Source organism: Zonotrichia leucophrys, chromosome 4 (genome assembly GCF_028769735.1).
Source record: "Zonotrichia leucophrys gambelii isolate GWCS_2022_RI chromosome 4, RI_Zleu_2.0, whole genome shotgun sequence".
NCBI classification, from domain to species: Eukaryota; Metazoa; Chordata; class Aves; order Passeriformes; family Passerellidae; genus Zonotrichia; species Zonotrichia leucophrys.
Genome location: NC_088173.1, coordinates 52,827,695 through 52,847,052, shown reverse-complemented (window position 1 = coordinate 52,847,052; position 19,358 = coordinate 52,827,695). Strand labels below are relative to the sequence as shown.

At 37.0% G+C, this 19,358-nt stretch overlaps 1 protein-coding gene across 4 annotated transcripts in view; it reads left to right on the top strand.

Annotated features, from left to right (window-relative positions):
* The first annotated feature begins 2,752 nt into the window (after window positions 1-2,752).
* SH3TC1 (SH3 domain and tetratricopeptide repeats 1) overlaps window positions 2,753-19,358 on the top strand; it is a 31,307-nt gene continuing 14,701 nt past the window's right edge. For 2 of the 4 annotated variants that reach the window (XR_010440142.1, XM_064712401.1), the window contains exons 1-7: window positions 2,753-2,881; window positions 5,640-5,774; window positions 11,025-11,270; window positions 13,524-13,598; window positions 15,713-15,840; window positions 18,288-18,426; window positions 18,600-18,743. Coding sequence is in view for 3 of the 4 variants with exons in the window: in XM_064712401.1 (XP_064568471.1) it covers window positions 11,069-11,270; window positions 13,524-13,598; window positions 15,713-15,840; window positions 18,288-18,426; window positions 18,600-18,743 (688 nt within the window). In the remaining variant the exon portion in view is untranslated. The remainder of the gene's footprint in view (window positions 2,882-5,639; window positions 5,775-11,024; window positions 11,271-13,523; window positions 13,599-15,712; window positions 15,841-18,287; window positions 18,427-18,599; window positions 18,744-19,358) is intronic. The other 2 variants (XM_064712397.1, XM_064712398.1) reach the window with 2 other exon arrangements.

The following is a 19,358-nucleotide window of genomic DNA, read 5'->3' as shown; positions in this document are numbered from 1 at the left end:
ATACCTTTTAAAGATTTTATTCTTCTTATAAGAAGTATGACCTCAAGCATACTTCTGCCTTTAAGCAGAAAATGTTGTGCTTATTACGTTTATGTTTATAAACACATTTTAATATATTTAGTTCTGGTACCTGTGGCCAAATGGTCTAAAAAGATAAATGTGAGAGGAAAGATGTTACTAGAAATTATAACTTAGATCTACAGATAAAGCTGCAAAAAATGGACAAGTAAACCCTTCTTCGGGTCTCAACTAGAGGGCAGCACTAATTTGGAAAAATTCCAAATTTTTGCTAGTTCTATGTGAAGACAATTTGTTGAAATTAGAAGTATCACTATAGGATTTTCTCTACAGTGGGCATTTTGGTGGCTGGAAAATGGTAATCCCAAACTATAGGAAGACAGTATTTTTGGGCTGCCTCGGTCAAAGGGAAAACTACTGACAGTAAACCAAGTCGCACTTAGTGAATGGAACAGAGCTTATAGGATGATAAATTGAAATTCTGTGATTGTTTCTATCCTGATGGCTATCTATTGGTTTTGGTCTTCCAGATATTCCCTCAGGCGTGTTCTTCCACAGAGCATTAGGAAAGCCAAAAGCAAGATTTCATTTCTACTGAATCCATATTGAAACATCTTTTCTCCATTTTTGAATGCCTAAGGAAGTAAAAATTTACTTTCTCAATGCCAAAACTAGCTCAGGAGATATCTGTATTCCACATATATTCAAGCTCCTATAAATAAATTTCCATGGCCCTGCACTTTTTAGCACTAAGCAGAATCACCAAACAGATGGGTAAAATTTCAGTTCTGCAAATTAAGTGTTTCAGTGTGTGGTTAAGGATTGTAAGTACTTCTTTCTTGAAAGTCTTTTTATCCATCCCAGAAGTGCTCTGGCATGCTAGTAAAGAAAAGAGTTGAATATGTACATAGAAAGATAAAAATACATTTCAAATAGTACACATTTATGCAAATCCTAGGAAGGGAGAAGGAATTGAAGCAGAACTAAATATTCATTGCTGCTGCTCCTCCCCCTTCTTTTTTAAGATCAAGGAGCTGTGGCTTTCTACTCTACTCCTCAGAATAAACAGTTTTAGATATACTGACATAGTTTTCTCTGCTTTAAAGGACAGCAGGAAAGCTGTGACAACCTCAGCAAGAAATCTTATTCCAGGAAAAAGCCTTGAGTGATGCCTTTTTCTAAATGTTTAATGTGGGACTAGATGTTCTTGAAGGTTTCTTCCAACCCTGATGGATCTGTGACCCTGTGAAAAGAGTCCTCTGAAGGAAAAGAGGTATCAAATCCATTTGAGCAGAACAATAAATAATCTCTACTCAATATATGATTGTGATATATAATTATTTGCTGGCTACCTATAAGAAGGTTTCCTTAAGAATAAGGAAACTACCTGCAAACTTCAAGCAGCTGAAAATAGTTAACCTTTAATTAAAAATCCCTTCACCTAATTATAAAAGGAAGTACCTGTTTTTTTCTTCAATTCCCCTGTAATGCTGTGAAAGGTGAGGATTTATCCTGTCAAGGGGAAAAACAAACCTTTTAAAAAAAGGACATTCTGTGGGAGTTTAAGTGTAAATTGTCTGGAGTACTGATTTTTTTTCTCCCTCCTTTTAATAGTTAGAAGGTTTTAGATGAACAGTATTATTGTTTCCCTGTCAACATATATTTCCTATTTTCTTTATACTTGGATGTTTTAGGGGCTTTATTTGCCAAGTGGTTTGTTAATTCCAGTAGATAAGAGGAAATTAATTCTACTTGCAAGATGAAAGCAAAATAGGGAAAGCTCATTTCCTATGCTGAAGCTTGTGACTATAAACTCTCAGGGCGTTTGGTTTGGGTGATTGAGAACTCATGTGTTTTCTGTGCTGCACAGGACTCCAAAGTTTGTGCTTAATTTGGGAGGCTGTTATTTCTATGGGGCAGAAAATAAATTCTGCTTAGCCATAAAGTAAAGAAATGAAATGATTAATCTAAGGATTAGTGATTCTAAGTGATAATTACAATTTTTATTCTGAGCTGATGAGACTCTTCTAGAAGTTTTCTCCTTTTCTGCTGTGGGAGATGGGATTGTGAATCCAATCATGGCTGCATCCCCTTTTGCCCGCTGAGATTTCAATATGGGCTTCCTTGGTTAGGAGGGTGTTGGGTTTTTGGTCTGCAGATAAAAGTGTTCTCAAGAGAGTAGCAGTGGCACTTGGGAGATGCTGAACTTGGGAGGAAGCTCTGTCAGGTGTGCACCATGGCGCTTCTTGTGCTCAGGAATAACAAGCTGAGTAACATCTATTATTGGAATTTTAATGATTTAATTTATTATTATTATATATTAATATAATATATATTAAATAATATAAACATAACATTATATTTCATATAAGATCAATTAATTTAATATTCTATAGTAATTTAATATAAATTTAATATTCCCATTAGCAGGGTAACTCTAAGCAAACAGCCATTATTTGGTGGGCTGTGTAAATAGCTCAGGAGCTGTGGAAGTGCTGTCACAGCTGGATGCTTTGACTCAGCATTTTCCTGCAGACTAGAAGGCGACAGCATTTCCTTACAGATGGGTGACAGTGTGTTTTTCCTTTCTGAACCTGGCTATGGAGCTGGGATGGTGTGTTTTTAAGACCTGGGGGAAAGTAAAGCTATCTGGTTTTCAAGCAGGCAGATGCAAAGATGACAGGAGATCAGCAGAAAGCACTTTAGCTAGTTCTGTATGCAGTTGCTGTGGAGAAATAACATGCTAAACAAAAGGAAATGTGGCCAAACCTATTTCTGTGGAAGCTGTGTGTAATCATAGCATGCATGTAACACAGCTAATATCCATGCGTGCTGATAATCTGGCTAGAATTAATATAATTGGGTAAGTTTGTTAAAATTTCACCACTGTGAGTTAGTACTTCAAGCTGAATGTTTTTCACATCTAGGGGTTCAATTGATTTTTTTTTTAACTTTGCAATACAGATTGTATAATATTACATTTCTTTTAAGTGGGTGTACCTCAATTACTAGTTGAAAGAGGAGCCAACAGAGAGTAATTTAGCCAAGACAGCAGTCAGTATCTTGTGTGATTTCAAATTTGCTGTGCTGGATGTAAATAGTGGAGAATACCAGAGTCAGCAAAACATGGAACAAACAGGATATTTTTATGATGGGTTCCAGCAAGGGACAATATACTTGTTAATATATATTGGACTTGGGACAAAAGAAATCAGACAGGAACTTAGTAAAATGTGTAGAAATACCCCTTATCACCTAAAACTGGCATTTCAGTGGATAATCAAATGAGTTATGCCTCAATATTTTTACAAGTTAGAGTTAGTCCCTTTGGCAGTGGACTGTTCCTCCCCAGCTGTGATGGGATAATAGTTATACTGGAAGGTATAAGTCAGCCTTAAAATTAAAATGTGTTGTTTTCCCTAAAACAAGCTGCTGAAGTGAAAACGTGGTCAGAAAAACATGCAGCTGCAGAAGGGCAGACAAACAGGATGATGAAAAGCAATGCTTGAGAGAGACAATTAGAGGAAGTGCTTTGTATCAACACCCAATGTCCTCCCCAGCCTCCTGTTAGCTTATTTTAATTATTCTGAAGAAGTCAGGGACAACTCAACATAAACAGGACCATCAAGTCTTCATGTCATTTTATTAGTTAAAGAATTGACTAGAAGAAACAACTTTGCACCTGATTTTTAGCAAAAGGAAACCTGAAACAGGTAGCACAATTCATAGTAATTAGAATGTAGAAGGGACGTGATTACTAACGTGGAAACCAATCTGTGCTACATCTGGTTTTTCCTGTTTGCTGCAATATATTGGTCTCTGGAGTTATTTTGTGAGAGCAGCTGTCCAATAAGGTTATTCACCTAAAGTTTTGTAATGCACATAAGTACTGTTCCAACAAGAAAACAGGAAATACGGGGCCAACTTTTGATGTCATTACCTTAAAATTGAAACCTTTTTTTTCTTCTTTCCACCTAAACTACATGTCCATATACACCACCAAGAATTGAAGTACTGGCTGTGGTGTGATGAAATACCATGCAGCATGGCTTCAGAGTAAAATCACAGAGGAAGCTGAAGATTTCTGACCTAGTTGAAGATTGCAGGGAGGAGTTGGCTAGGACAACTTTTAAAGGTCCCTTCTAACCCAAACTGTTTTAAGATAGTATAGAAAAGGGAGATAAGGAGCCTGGAGTTCAGTTGGTGCTGTTTTTGTATGTGTTTCTTGAAGTGAGTTCATCTCTCCTAATTTCAGTATTCTAAAATAAAAGTTAGTTGTATCTTTTAAGATTTTAGGGACATACTAATCAGTGGTAGATTCTGCAATGACTGGGATTCAGAAATAAGGACTGAAAGATTATTATCTATTGGGAAAAATATAGGCTTAGATGACTCTTTGAGCTTTTCTTCCAAAGCTATTTTGAATCACATAAAAAAAGAGGAATACCAGTGAAGAAATGGTGTAATAAAATGTAACCAAATATTATCTTTAAATAGACATATAAAATAAATGTGATGAAAAGAGTTAGACATTTATGAAACTCGTGGAAAATCAGTGAAGTGGTGACAGAAATGTGGTATTTCATGCTGTTGGCACAGTAACTACATAAATTAATTACTCCTGAAGTGGTATGCTTTATGTACTGCATTATAGTGCAATATCAAATTAATTCCCTCTGGGATGATTGGTTGGTTGTGATTTACACAATTAGTTGAGTACCTTCCAAATGCATAATTTCTGGGAAGATGGAGAGTTCCCAAGCACACTGCAGGAACAGACTGCCCCATCAGCGTGAAGTAGCATTTCTAAGTCCTGTTTATGTGGGGTGATGGGATGAAGTAGGGTAAATGAGAGCATGACATAATTAATACCTGATTCTAATGTTTAAAAACAACTCTCAAGTGCTTGTTCCTTGAGGTGGGCTGGCAGGAGTCATAACTAAGGTCTCAAGGGCACCTGAAGGGTCTGGTTTTGCTACTCCTGCTGATAAGAACTGTAGGAGGGCAGCAGCGCAGTGGGGACAGCCCATCACCTTGAACCCACTGCTTTTGTGGGTCATTTAGGATATGGCACATGGATCAGTCTTGTTACACAGAAAATAAACTCTGTGTGCATTCCAAAACAGTCTTGCTCAACTCCCCAAACTGATATTTAATGCTGCATAGATCTGCTAAATAATAGACTCCTGCATTTAAACCTGAGCATACTGGTGTAAATTTTTTGTGAAACAATTTTTCATCAGTGTTTTTGCAGCTGTAATGACAGCAAGAAATCTAATTTTGCAGTCAAAAGCAAAAGGGTGACAAAGTCCTGTACTTTATCTGAAGGATTGTTTGTAACTTTTTTCTGAACAATGCTTTTTTAAGACAATGCCCTGGATGTGTCCCTTGGAGATTTTAACCACCAATGCAAAATGCCACAATAAATAATTGCTATGAAAAGCTGGAGTGTGTGAATGAACCTTCCAGCACACTGGATACATTTCTGCTTTGCATAATGAACTTTAGTAGCTCAACTCCTTTCTCAGGAATGTTTCTTTCTCTAAAAAAAAGAAAAAAAGTTTTGGAATTAACAGTATTGGTTAATAAACAACTTTGTGTGCTGGTCACATCCAAGCCAGGCTGTGCAATCAACAGGAAAGATAAGAAGGTCAAACAGGAAGAGCTGAGCTGGAGTCAGTTTTGAGCAGAGCTGAGGAAGGCAGGGACCTGCCTGCTCTTTACCAGCATGGTACAGTGGATCAGACCTTGAAAAGGTAGGGGAAGGCCCTGGGCTCTGTGTCTACATCTCCCTCTTTTGCTCTGCTTTAGGTACTTGTGGTCTCGTATTTGACTATGTTATTGTCAATGTGTTGGAATTGCAGCCAGTTAAATGGGTAATTTCAGTAGTGTTCTGTTCTTTAGTTTGCCCATAATGAAATCACTGGAAAATATGTGTAAATGTGATCTGTCACAGTTATGAGAACCTGCTGGGATTTTCTGTGCTGCTCTGTTTCCCTCTTCTAGGTAGTGTGCTGTCAGCTGGGCTGCAATTCAGTAGCAACAGCTCTTGCTTTATTTCTCTGCATTATCTGCCACAGGCCAAGTTCTGTCATATCTAGCACTCAGAATGAAGCACTGAGATTCATAGATGCCTTTTATAGTTTTCTAACAGTGATCTGATTTTTATTTTAAAGCATCTCTAGAGTTTATGCTTATTTTTAAGCAGTTATGAGATTGTGGATTTTTTTTCCTCCAGTTTTCCATATATAAACTTGGAAATTTTGCATGTATGGTGCTTTTAGAGCTGTGTTGAGGATGGAAAATATATTTCAGTGCTACTGAGATATAGAGAAAATTAATCATAGAGAGGGCTAAAGCTTTTAAATGTATCTATTGGATCTCTGAAGCTTGCTAGGGCTGTTTTGTTTGTAGACCAGCTGGGAACAATGATACCTATTGCAACATTGTTTACTGAGAATTGCTAACCAAACTCAAGTTACTTCTGCGATAAAGGAGTCAATCTTCCATTTTTGGAAAGCACTCAGATTCCTAAGTTTGTTTAGCCGATTATAGATTTGCTTACCTTTATGTGGAATACATAAAAATTGCTGCCTATACAGAACCTAATATGGATTTTTTTTTTCTTACATTCATACCTGTGACTGAATTTCGTAGAGATCAAATCTGTGATTTACTCTCTAAGGAAAAGGTTTGTAATGATCTTGGCTTTAAGATGTTTGTAGTTTAACACAGAAGATGTGAAATGTTAGTTGGAACTGGAAGGAAGGGATAAAATAACTACTCTAGCATCAGTTTGGGAAAATGACCTAGATTAATTTAATGTAGTACAGTTGCAAGAAAGGTCCTTAGTAAGTCATTAGTACATTTTTCTGGGGCTCCTAGAAGGAAGATGATGAATGAAAAAAATATTGTATTGCATGCAGGTGTTAGGCAGCTAGTTTGAATAAAGCCCATTTTTGTATACCAGGTCCTAGTCTCAGAAATATATCTTTAGAAGGAGAAAGAGAATCTGGTTCAGTGAATGTTCTTGGTTTTCTCCTTCAACACCCTTTAAATGGGAATGAATTGGTGTTCCTGTCATCCACAACACATCTTAAAATAATAAAAAAAGGCAGGGGAGGAAAAACAACCCTCAGCCTACATGGAAAATCTCAAGCTATATGTTTTTCTTCTGATTAGCTGGGCTTTGAAAACACTGAGCAAAAAGGAAACAACAACACACAGAAAGGCACGATAAAGGAATTATTCTGGTTAACTTCCAGAAGGAAAAATAGTGTCTCATTTCCCCCTGATGTCCAAAAGCTGTTGGATACTGTCCCTTCCTGCCTGCTGTGCCCTGAGAAGGGACAGGGAAGGTGCAGTGACCTTCTGAGCCTCACAAGCCTGGACAGGGTGTGGGGCAGCACGCAGAGCCCTTGGACACGTTCCCAGTGCCCAGGGAGATTGGGCCATGGGCAGGGAGGACACCAGAGCACCCAGGACCACCCACGGTGTTGAGCTGTCCAGCATCTGCTGCTGCTCCCTCTGCTGCCTCAGAAACTGAGCCTCCCCCTCAGCAGTGCGGACAGCCACATCTTGGGTGCATGGCTTTTGAGTAGAGGTTGGCTCTGCGTTCAGAAGAAAAGGATGATCAGTAAGTTTTATGGCCAACATCCTGCACCAAATATGATTTTTTGGTGCAAAAATACCTCAAAAAGCATGAGAAAAATAGGGTTGTTTCTAAATTATAAATAAAATGCATAGTCAGCACGCATAGTCTACACATAAATGTAGATTGCAAGAACTAGTTAGAGATGACAAAATTTATATGGTGAGTGATCTTTACTCTAGAAGAAGATCTTTGCTTTAGGAGATGTTTAGATCTCACTAAAGTTATTTTCTTGAAGATCTTAATCTTGTATTTGTTGCTATCAACAAATGCTTAGTTGCTAATTTACCATTATACTTGCTAGCATCATAGGTTTATGAAGAAATCTGTAATAATGAGAGGGACTCAAGCAGTGAGGTTTAGTACTCTCTAAAGCTGTTTTATACTAGATGAATGTTTCTCTGCCATTTAATCTGCTTTAATTTGTGGTGGAACAATTTAATAATTGAGAAAGCATCAGCATAATAAATAGGATAATTATACTCTAGCTTTGCTTATGTGTCTTGGGGTACTTACATGATAGTTAAAGGCAAATGATAAAAGTACAGGGATTTAATGTAAATTTCTATGAATTCTTTGTCGCTTGGGACCAAATTTGTGTCAGTTAGGATACATTTAGGTGCCAGGTAAACATTCAAAAGGGCCTAGGTAGACAAGGGCCTAGTTATGGGAAAGTTTACTATTTTGTTCTCAGTACTTACACAAAGCCACATGGGTTGACATTTGGTGGTAAGGCAAACGGCAAAAATGGAAAAGAAATCTGTAGAGGAGAACATGACTGCTAAAAATGTTTGAGGTTTGAGTTTTTCTTCTGTGCATCTTGGAAGAACCCAGAGAAAATATACATATGGACATACCTGTTTTACTCTTCTTTCAATCATTCTGATTTTTCCCCCTTGGCTTAGGCTCTATGACTGAATCTTCTCAAACAGATTATATCCATTTTGATTTGTTCAGATGTTCTACTTGCTCTTGTAGCACCAAGGTTTCCAAGTTCATTCACAGACCTGCATATATGCTACTCTTACCCACAGAAGCTGATGCAGAAGTGATGAAAAATTTTATCAGTATCTCTTCTCCAATTCAGCTGAATTCTAATAATTCCAGTCAGAGTATGTTTTCTTCCTAACTTTTGTGCAGGATGATATTTTTGCTTGTGGATAGGAGCTTGTGGGAAAAAAAAAAATGAAAAATCTGAACGCTGAATTTCATTTCTGGGATTAAGAGTAATCCTGATCTAAAAATAACAACTGGCTTTGGATTCATAGAACAATGTCATTTAAACAACCTCCTTAGGAACCAAAGTATCGTTACTACCAAAATATTTACATCTTCATCAACAGGACATACTAATATTTACAAAATATAGGCAGAAAAGTATTTCATTTCTAAGTGAGAAAATCGGAATGCATTTCATGTAGTCCTGGTACAGTAATGAAAAGAATGGTGTTAGCTACTCTCATTAGTTCAAGGAAAAGATCAGCTATATAAATGGAAAAACAGATCCCTGGCAAAGTGAGCTTGGCCTTGGCAGGCCTGTATTTTTAATCATTTATAACTAGGTCATCAAGTCTGATAGGCAGTTTTTCAGTGTCAAGCAAATATGATAATTCAAATGTTTTTTTGTGAGAGAAGGGAAAAAAATTACTTGTGTTTGAGTTACCACCTCTGTTTTGTAGGTGAGTATATGAATTTTTACACATAGCTTTACATAGAGAACTGTGATGCAGCACCAAAAGCATCTTTTGAAATTCAGCTTCAGCACTCTGATAGGTACTTTTGAATAAATGGCAAAATGGGACAATGAAAACATTAAAGCAAAATCCAGCCTAGATTTCTTCATACTTCATTAACTTGTGGTAGATCTGGTTATGATTTAATTCTCTGAGCTGGTCATCCAACCTGTAACTATACCTCATTAATTTTCTATAATTGCATAACTTGCCTAGGTCTATATATAGTTCACTGTTTTTTCAAGAAGTGCTCATTTGGGGCAAAGGTTTCAATGACTGTAAAGGAGTAGGAAAGTGCAGACAGATCCTGCCTTTTCCCATGTACCTGCTTACCCTGGCAGGCTGCTGGCAGCTGCTGTGCTGCTCATGTTGGTACTTGGTTTGCTCAAGGTTAGGGATCTATGAGGTGAAGCTTGGAGGGCAAGAAGTGTTGGAAGGCAGGGTTGTGAAGAAAAAAGCCAGAACCATGTGCTTTGGGACACCCCATTGCATGGCAGATGGAGAAGTGGGACATTTCTCGACCAGAGTAAAGGCAGATCATAAGTGGATCCTAGGTGACCAGGCACTGGTCTGAGGCTTTAGCAGAGCAGAAGAGCATCTTTCATCTACAGCTTCAGATTTAACCAATTTCTGTTGGAAAACAAATGAGATGAATTTTCCCAAAGACTGCAACCTTGGACACTCATCATGAATGTAGCTCGTTAATGGAGTATGGCTGGAGTAAACACAGAGGAATTCAGATTTAATCCAAATGACAGGACTAAAGCAAAATCTATCCTGTGCCTTTGTGAAATCATTTAGACACATGTGAAAGCCCACTGAGGAAAAGGGTGTAAATATAAGTGGGCATGTTCTGGCTCCTTGAGTCACATCCTTTGCAGGTGGTTTGGCTGGTGGTCTGGCTGCATCTTCCTGACCCTCAAGTAGCTTGTGCCCAAGAAATGGCATTGTAGGATGCCTTGCCTTAGGGACTGCAGGGAAGCTTGCAGCCACTTGTGCTCTACTGCCATTTCTATTCCTTCTTCCTGATCATGCCAAATGGAGTCTTGCTGCCAGACTCAGCCTCTAGCTTCAGTAGGGCTTCTTTTTTCTGCTTTGCTGCAAAGTAATACTTGGATCTTTGGCTGCCTGTCTTCCTGCACAGTGGGTTCATGTGGAGGATTCATTCTTTAGCTGAATTTATATAAACTCTCTTTGTTGTTTGAATTCAGCATGCAGTGCTTGTTCCATTCTTGTCACCTTTAGAAAATGATGTTTTTCCCCTGCAATTCCTCTGTTGATGTGAATGATGTTATCCCCGGGAGGCTCTGCTTTATCGCTGGCCAAGAACAAATAATTAGTAGTGGGCACAAGTACATTTCACTTCAGGCCTTGGATTGTTTCTGTTAGCCAAGTCTGTTGCTTTGTTCCTAAAGCAATGATGCCACCTCATTGCAGGAGCTTTTTCTGGGATAAATTTTGGTGTTACACAACATTTCCTCTGAAAAAAGCCTATAGCAAAATTCTTTAATCCATATTACAATTAAAAATAACTCCTGAAGGAGAGGCACAGCTCTTGAATGTGTTCATCTTTTCTGATGCTTTTTAAAAAAATGTAATTGATTTTTCTTTTTCCCTTTCAGGTTGTTGATAATGTTAATTGTATCACTGTGAGGAACGTCAAATCATGGAGAGTTTGGCAGGTGGCACATCTATGCTCAGCACTAACACCATTGTCCCTGCTCTTGAGGGAGCGCAAGACAGGAACTTGGAGAGGGAAGGAGCAGAGCAGGAAATGTGCAGGTGTGACTGGAAACATGTGGAGAGCAAAGTTGCCATCAGCACCCTCAGGGATGGAGCTGGGATGGACACGCTGCAAAAACAAATGGGTAAGACCTCAAACAATACATCCTGGTGCCTCTGCTCCCGACTTCTCCTTGTGCTTGAATTACTGGGTTTTTTAAATGGTGCACAAGCTGAGAATTCTCATGAGTTTTTCACAGAATCACAGAACCCAGATGGGCTTCTTTTGGAATACAAAAAGCAGCTATGTTTCCTCCATAGAAATGCTGCATAGATTGGACTGTTGAACAATTTACAGTGAAATTAACTTGGAGCAGGCAAATGGATTATCTTTTAGTAAGATAAGAGGAGATGAAAATTATCAGAACCCAAGAGCCAGGGTACTGAAATATATCTGTAAGATTCAGAAGCCAAGTTTCTATTTTAATGGTTTTTAGTTCCTTTTTCATCAGAGGTGTAGTACTGCCTTTGTGCAAAAGAAAATCTACTTTGTGGGGTAAAATCATACAAGTCAGAGGGTAGAGGAGTGGAGGGGCATAGGAAGGTGGCAATTACCAGGCTCTTAGTTTACAGTAGGCTCAAGAGTGTTCTTAATGTGAAAATACTTCCAAAAATCATGGACAAAAACCTGCTTAATTTAAAGGTATATGTCCTGTGACTTGTACAATATCTTTCTGTTCACAACTGCAACATTTCTGACATCAAAGACCAGGTACAAGCATTCCAGGGCAGTATAAAGGTTCTCTTTATCTTTCCAAGAAGTATGCAAGACATTCCACCCAGCAGGAGTTAATATTAAGTTTTTTAATCTAATTATAGTACTTTAAAAACTTTAAACATCATATAAATGCAGTTTGAGTAGCTCTTACCCTTTCACTTAAATTTAACAGCAAACTATTATTTGAAATTAAACTGATGAGTAAGTCAAATGCTGGCTGATAGCCTTTGCCTTTTTTCTAAAAGTCACAGAAATGGATGTTAATGTCTTGATAACTACCTTTCAAGAAAAGTTAGTTTTTAATATCAAAATAATAGTGATAATAGTTCACATATCAAAAACGTATGCTAATTTATTGTTCTTGTCAACTATTAAATGATTATAAAAATAATAACATGATGTCAAAGTTTTGACACCTTCTGTTTGTAATTGTGACTAAAACCAGAAAAAGCAGAACTACAGGTAAGTCTGGTCCCAGAAGCTCTGGGGGACTTAAATTTAGAACATTTCCTAAGCACAATCAGCCTGCTCTGTGGTGAGCTTATTATCAAATTTCTAGTTAAAAGCAAACATCATATAGTCCATATTAAGAAAATAAACCCCAACCCCAAAGTTTCTGTCAAACACTCAACCAAGACCCTATAAAACAAAAGCGTTTGGGGATTACAATTTCTAGTTTGAGTATCTGCTAATAATAGGCCTTAAAGACCATGTTTTTAGTGCTTCCTTTCTTTGTGAGATGGGAAAACTCTTTTTATGTATCCCTATTTATTTGCATGACTTTGTTCATGTAACATTCATAGATACACTTGAGGGAAGATGCAAAAAGACTTTGAAATTACCATGCCCTGCTATATCACAGGGTTTATTATAAAAGCAGAGCTTCATAGGATAATGTCTTGGGATACATGAAAATTGCCTCAGAAATGTTCTAGAAAAAACAGAAGATCTATTTCTCTTTTATTCTTAGAAATACGAAGACTTGAGAGAATGGAAATGGTTGTTTTATCAGCACAAAAATATAAAATTCCCCAAAGGAGAGGAAGAAATATCGGTTAAAAAAAAGGCAGATTACTCTTAATACAAAACATACCTTATTTGTGATATTTTCCTGAAACTTCAAATCACTTGATTTTACAGTATCCCCTCACAAGTATTACATACATGGATAACAGATGAAGAGTTGTTTTTCTCCATGTATTAATTGGTACAAGGCATAACAATTTATTCCCCTGAAGCATCAGTGGGAGCCATTTTTAATATGGGTGTAAGGGAAGAGAAAATTAGGTCTGACCCTTGCTCTCTTCCAAATGAGAATTGCTTCCTGAGAACCTTTCTTTCTACGAATTCCCCATCTTGAAGTTTCACATCAAAATGATGCAATAAAGATTTAAGTTCCCCCCCCAGTCCAGGAGGAAAGAAATATTCTGCAGATAATTTTTGTGGGGTTTGGGAATTATATAGCAGGAAGGGGAGAAAATAGTTATTCTGTCTTTAGAAATTATCTGATGCATCAAAAGCTTTGAAAGCATGGGGTATTTTGTTGGGTTTTTTTTTTTTTTCAGAGTATTTTTTATACTTAGAAAAGGCACATAACCATTCCTTTCATTTATCATAATAGAGTGTTCTCCAAGTGAAAAATGCATGAATGTCAGTTCAAGGACCCTTCCCAGTCAGGCAGAGAATTTTCCAACTGGTAAGGCATTTTTTCTCCCATCATACCTTTATATTATAATGGTTTTCTCACCGCTTACTTTTTATTTTTGAGATAACTCAACTATGTCAACATTTGCAGTCAGCACTCTTGTAAGTTTTATAATGTATTTCATGGCAGCTGTGAAGTGGCGAACTTATACATAAGATTTGTTGAGAATTTCTCACAAAAAGACAGAGCAACTGCTATAAAAACCAGAAATAATTTATGTACTATATTATACTGGTTACAAAAAAATATAAAGAGTAGCAAATAAAAAAGTTCATAGCTTATTTTACATATGCCTTTCAATCCTTCAAATGTCTTATCTTTTTAAGTTTGTGGCCTTTGCAAGTATCTTTTTTTATTGTTTTAATGCTATATTTTCAGTGAAGTGTCAATTGAGTGCAGTTTTTCAGTAAGTGGGTTCAGTAGGCTTCACCTCTGGAGGGCTCATGGCAGGCACTGTGCATTGAGGGTCTTGGCACATGTCCCTTCTTGTGCCATCAAAGCCAGCACTGAGCTGTTCCCTGCTCTCTGGCCTGACCTGACAAATCACTTCAGTGGCAGGCAGTCTTCCCCAGGCATATGGTTATTTCTACTCAAATTATTTGTGCTTTATGTACCTGCTCGTCTTGCTGTGTACAGAATTTGGGTCTCACAGACTTTGCTTCTCACAGAAGCAGACTGGAGATTATAATGGAGTTTTAGACCCTATTTCATCTCTATGAGGCATTATTATAGGGGATTTTTGGCAGAACTAGCTGCATTTCTGTTGTTTTAATTCAATGTAATAATTATTTCATTAACATTAACTTTTCTAAAAAGTTATATTGTGTGTCTACTATTATTTATATATATCTACTTCAGAACAAATTTGATTAAGTAAAATGAATGTATACATTTTAAAGTCAGTCTTCTCTTGTGCCAGCATGTTTTATGTTTTCAGGTAAAATGAAAAGGTCAGTAGTTCTACTCTAGCAGTGATCTGAACAACATTCAGAGACTCTAGTTTGTGTTCTTTCTACTAACAATTGACTATATGACCACAGCTTAAAGGGAGAGGCCTTGTAATTCAGTAACACAGGTTTATATTTCTGAGACACACTTCTTGACCTTAAAGTAATGAGTAATTTATGCAAGTCATGGTAAAACTGGAGACATGCATAGGAAGCCCTCTGAAAACAGAGCAAGATACAGCATATTAGACTAGAATATGAAACTCAGAGGAGGTGGAATATTTTAGTATGCACAACAGTCCCATATTGCTGGAAGTGTGACCTATTTACATACTTTGCAGTTGGAATTCTTCCTGACTGGGTATTATTGGCTTATATGTGCCCATCTGGGTGTCTGAAAATTTATGGTTTACTGCTATTGAGCTAAATTAACAAATTAATTTGGAATAAAAGCAGCTTTATCAAAGATCCTCTTTATGTGAGAGAAGCTGGCTGGAGCTGTACCCCTAGCTGTAGTAAAAGCTTCTCAAAAACAGATGCCAAGAGCTTGGGAATAGGTATCTAGCCGCTTTCAGATGTGCTGGGAAAATTATCTAAGTGAGCTTTTGGTTGGACCATTTAACTTGGTTGGTACTGTTCAACCAGCTTAGTTAAGAAACAGCTTTTACAATATTTGATTTATAAAAGCCTTCTGAAGCAGAGGGGGTGACATATCAGATAGCTATGAATTTAAGATTAGCGTGAAGGGTTGTAAAATGCTCAAGTATTTGTTGTTGTTCAAGTGGGTTTTTTTTGTGATAGCAGTATCTGTTTGCTTTGATTTCTGACATGCATGGAATATTTGGAAATCTGAGCATGTTTCCAATGCCCAGAGCTGTCTAAATTGACAAATTACCAATCTACTTGCTTTTACCTTTTTTTTTTTTCCTTCTCCATCCATAAATATCAGTTGCCTCTCAAAATTGTTTCATGCTAAGCTCCTATGTCTACAGGATAACAAAAATGTAAAAGAAACATGCAATAGATCATTGTACCATGTGCCTGTCTCTGAAGATGAAAAAATGTCTTAATGTGTATTCTAAGATTTTGAGGCTTTTTCTGGTTCTCCAAAGCCAATTCACAAAGCTTGTAGTACTGAAAAAGGATATCCTCCTGCAGATATCTCCTTGAAGTTAACAATGGTCAAAAGAAAGAGTGGATGTCCTGATCCCAGGCTCCAAAGACAGCTCAGAGGGCACCTCCGTCTTCTGGAAAATGACAGCAAGGAGGTTATGACTGTCTTCAGTGTAAGTCAATTGCTTGGGAATTGTTTTATTTATTCAGATAACACCCCCCCCCTCCCCCCGCCGTGCCACTGAAATAATCTGCAAGGTATTTGGGTCCTATTTCCATCTACATACTGGGTGTTTGAATTTGAGTACCAGTTTCCCATGGCCCAGAAACATTTAGGGGATTTAGAAATATTGAATTATTGAAAAAGACTGGAACATCAAATTGATATAAAATAAATAAACTCACCGTAATAAGTAATTGAATGAGTTTATTTTAAAAATTTTCTGCTTTCTATTTCCATCAAGGGAAATAATGGGGCTTTGATTTATTTTAATTTGCCCTTGGATTGACTCATCACTTTAGCTTCTAGACACCTGGAGTTATTTTGCATGCTAATTTCCTGGGAAGCTCACTGCTAAGCCAAAAAGGAAGTCTGAAAGAGAATAGCCTAAGCATTGGACTTCCTAGGGCTAAACGGTCATGACTTTAAATAGCATATGATTGTTGGCCAAATTTTATTACTCTTAATTTTTTTTTTTACCTGTCCTCTACAATCAGTGAGGTTTACTTTCAATAAAGGTTAGTCTCCTCCTTTGTCTTGAAAAAAAAAAAAAGATACCATTTAACCCTTGTGTGTCTTTTTTTGGTCTGTGCCAGAGGTTCCAGCCTCCTCCACTAGCAAACCAAACTAATGAAATCTTAATTAGTTATGGGTTTTGACTAATACAGACACATGTTTCTACACCATTTTCTTTTCATGTGTTGTGACCACCCTACAACCAGGCTGCTGACCTTGTGGCTGTGCAAGCAGTCTATACTTCTGCTTCTCTGCTCTGGGTTGTGTTTAGAGGGAGAGGAAGGGAGATGGGATTGGGAGGCAAAGGAAAAGAGCAAACAAATGGACTAGATTTGAAACAGACTGGGAAAGGCTTTGACGGAAACAAGACTGATAATGTTAAGTTTTGTTAGAATGTTGTTTTGATATTCAGCAGTGCATGAAGCCCCTGAGGCTGACATACTTTGGCATGAGTTGGCAATTTATTAATAGATTTCAGGCTCTCATTAATATGTCATCTGGTGTAGAAAGGTGCATGTAGAAGATCAAAGCAGTGATGAGACACGCCTGATGAAGAATTCTAGGTTGAACTTTTATATTTTAATGTGTTCAGATTGTGTGAATTGAAAATATGGATGTTATACAGAATTAATTGAGAGATTTTTAAAATTGTGCTGTAACAGTCATAAAATCAGTGAATCAGCTCCATCTTACTCAGATTATAGAAAAGGTTTGAGGGACAATTTCATCGCTGCTACCTTGAGTTAGAATCAATTTCTTGATTAGTCCTTCCATTTTTTCAAAGTGTATTTCAATTTTAACATGATGGAAGTAAGGGTACAGTAGCATCATATCTGTTAGCTTTAAGTTTGATTTATTGTCTGAGATTGTAATTTATGAGACAAGCATCTGAATCACTTAGTTCTCTGTATTTCCCTGAAAGGCAATAGCCAGCATCACCGGGAAGCCCTGCTTTTAAGCTACAAACTGGAGTGCAACCAGACTCTATATTACCCCTCTCTGTCCAGAATCCATCAAAATGTGGTTTTCTTTCACCTATTTGAAGGTTTATGTAGTTGTTCCTCTTAGCATTTCTGGAATAACTTAAAATTCATCATCACCACTTAAAATAATCATTGCTTATCTTTGTAAAAAGTGTAATTTAATGCTATTCTAGCAATGTGGACCAGTACAAATGAGGATAAAAATATCTTACTGCATCTTTAAAAAAAGAAAAATTATACTTTAGTGTATTTTGTTTTAACCAAAAGAGGTTAAAACAAAAGAGGGTAAACTTGGAAATAAATATTAATAAATAAAAATTTTATAAAGACTGACTATATGAGGAAGCAGGTTCAAAGTTGCATCAAAGGAGCTGCATTTTTGTGTGTGTACAGAGCTCTGAGAGTTTTAGTAGAAACTAAAAATTTACACTGATCAAGGGAGAAATATCTAGTTTAAAAAAGCCCCAAATTAGCTCCTTTTCACTATTTAATATTAATGCCCACATGTCTGGCAAAGGCAGTTCTCGTGCTGTAAACCACTCCGTGTGGAGGATATTCTTGGAAAGAACTACTATATGCTTGCATATATAGACATATTTGACTATATGGTTATGCATATGACTATACACAGACATTTCTGAACTGGACAAACCTTCAGTCCCACCCAGTGTAGTCTTTATTTCCTCTGTAAATTAACCTCACTGAAACTGTTGGTACAATTGCTAAGCAAGAGTCAGATTAAAATTTGGCTCCCTGTATGTTGCATGTATATGTTAAAGAACAGATAACTCTTACAGATAAAATTCTGGATTCTTATTTTTTGAATCTTAAGTGTAATCTAGTGAGAAATTGTGCTTAAATCTGGTATAATTGTAATTAAAGTATTTGTTTTGATTTTTAGGAGCTTTCTGCCAGACTCCTGTCTATTCACAGTGATCAAGATTTAATAGTGGTGACATTTAAAACTTTTGAAGAAATATGGAAATTTCTAACCTACCACTCCCTGGGTAAAGCTGTTTCACTATACAATAGTTCAGCAGGTTAATTTGTGTTCTATTGCACACAATTTTTGGGAATTTGTTGAACACAATTTTGTGATTTATACATTGTGCATTAAGTAATAATAGAGTAGTCTCTAACTCTCTGAAAGTTTGTATTTTTGTGTAGTACTCTAAAATGGCAAACAAAACAAATTGGATTTTCTTTTTCCTAGGTTTTATAAATCATTGCATGGAGAATTTATTTCTAGACCAGTCTTTCTGGCTATATTCCCAAGAGGAAGAAGATACAGGCATTGAAGTCTGTATAAACGAAAAATCATTAAATTTGATGTATAGAAGTCTGCTAGTACAGGAAGGTAAGAAAGACTATACATGCTAAGGCTAGGTTCAGGGAAGAATCTTTATTTAAAATCCCCAAATCAGACATTAAGACCTATTCAAGTACTTAATGGAGGTGAAGTTTAAATTTACTCACTCCAAATGTACATTGTAAAGAGAAAAGAAAGGAGCAAACACAGATTAGGTTCAGTAAGATCATGAAGGGATTGAAGAAATTCATGTGCAGCTGGTGCATAAATGGATACAAAAGGATTAGGGAGTGATGTACATTCCAACTTGCTTAATATTATTTTAGGCTCTGGAGGATGTGCAGGAGAATGATTATAAACAGTTACCAGTGCTTCCCCTAAATAGCATCACCTGCTGGTACTGCTAGACACAGGATGTCAGGATAGGTGGTGATTTATTTCTGCAATAGGAATATGCAGAATTGTAGCAGAGGGCTCTGTGCTTCATTAAGACATCATCTCTACTTTTTTTCCCCTACGGAAAGACACACTAGACAGAAATGTATGAATATCTGACAATCAGCAAGAAAATTCTTGACAAAGATCAGATTTTCAGTTTCTAAACTATCATTACTGATGCTCTTGAAGCCAGTTTTAGGGCTTATATGACACTAATATATTACA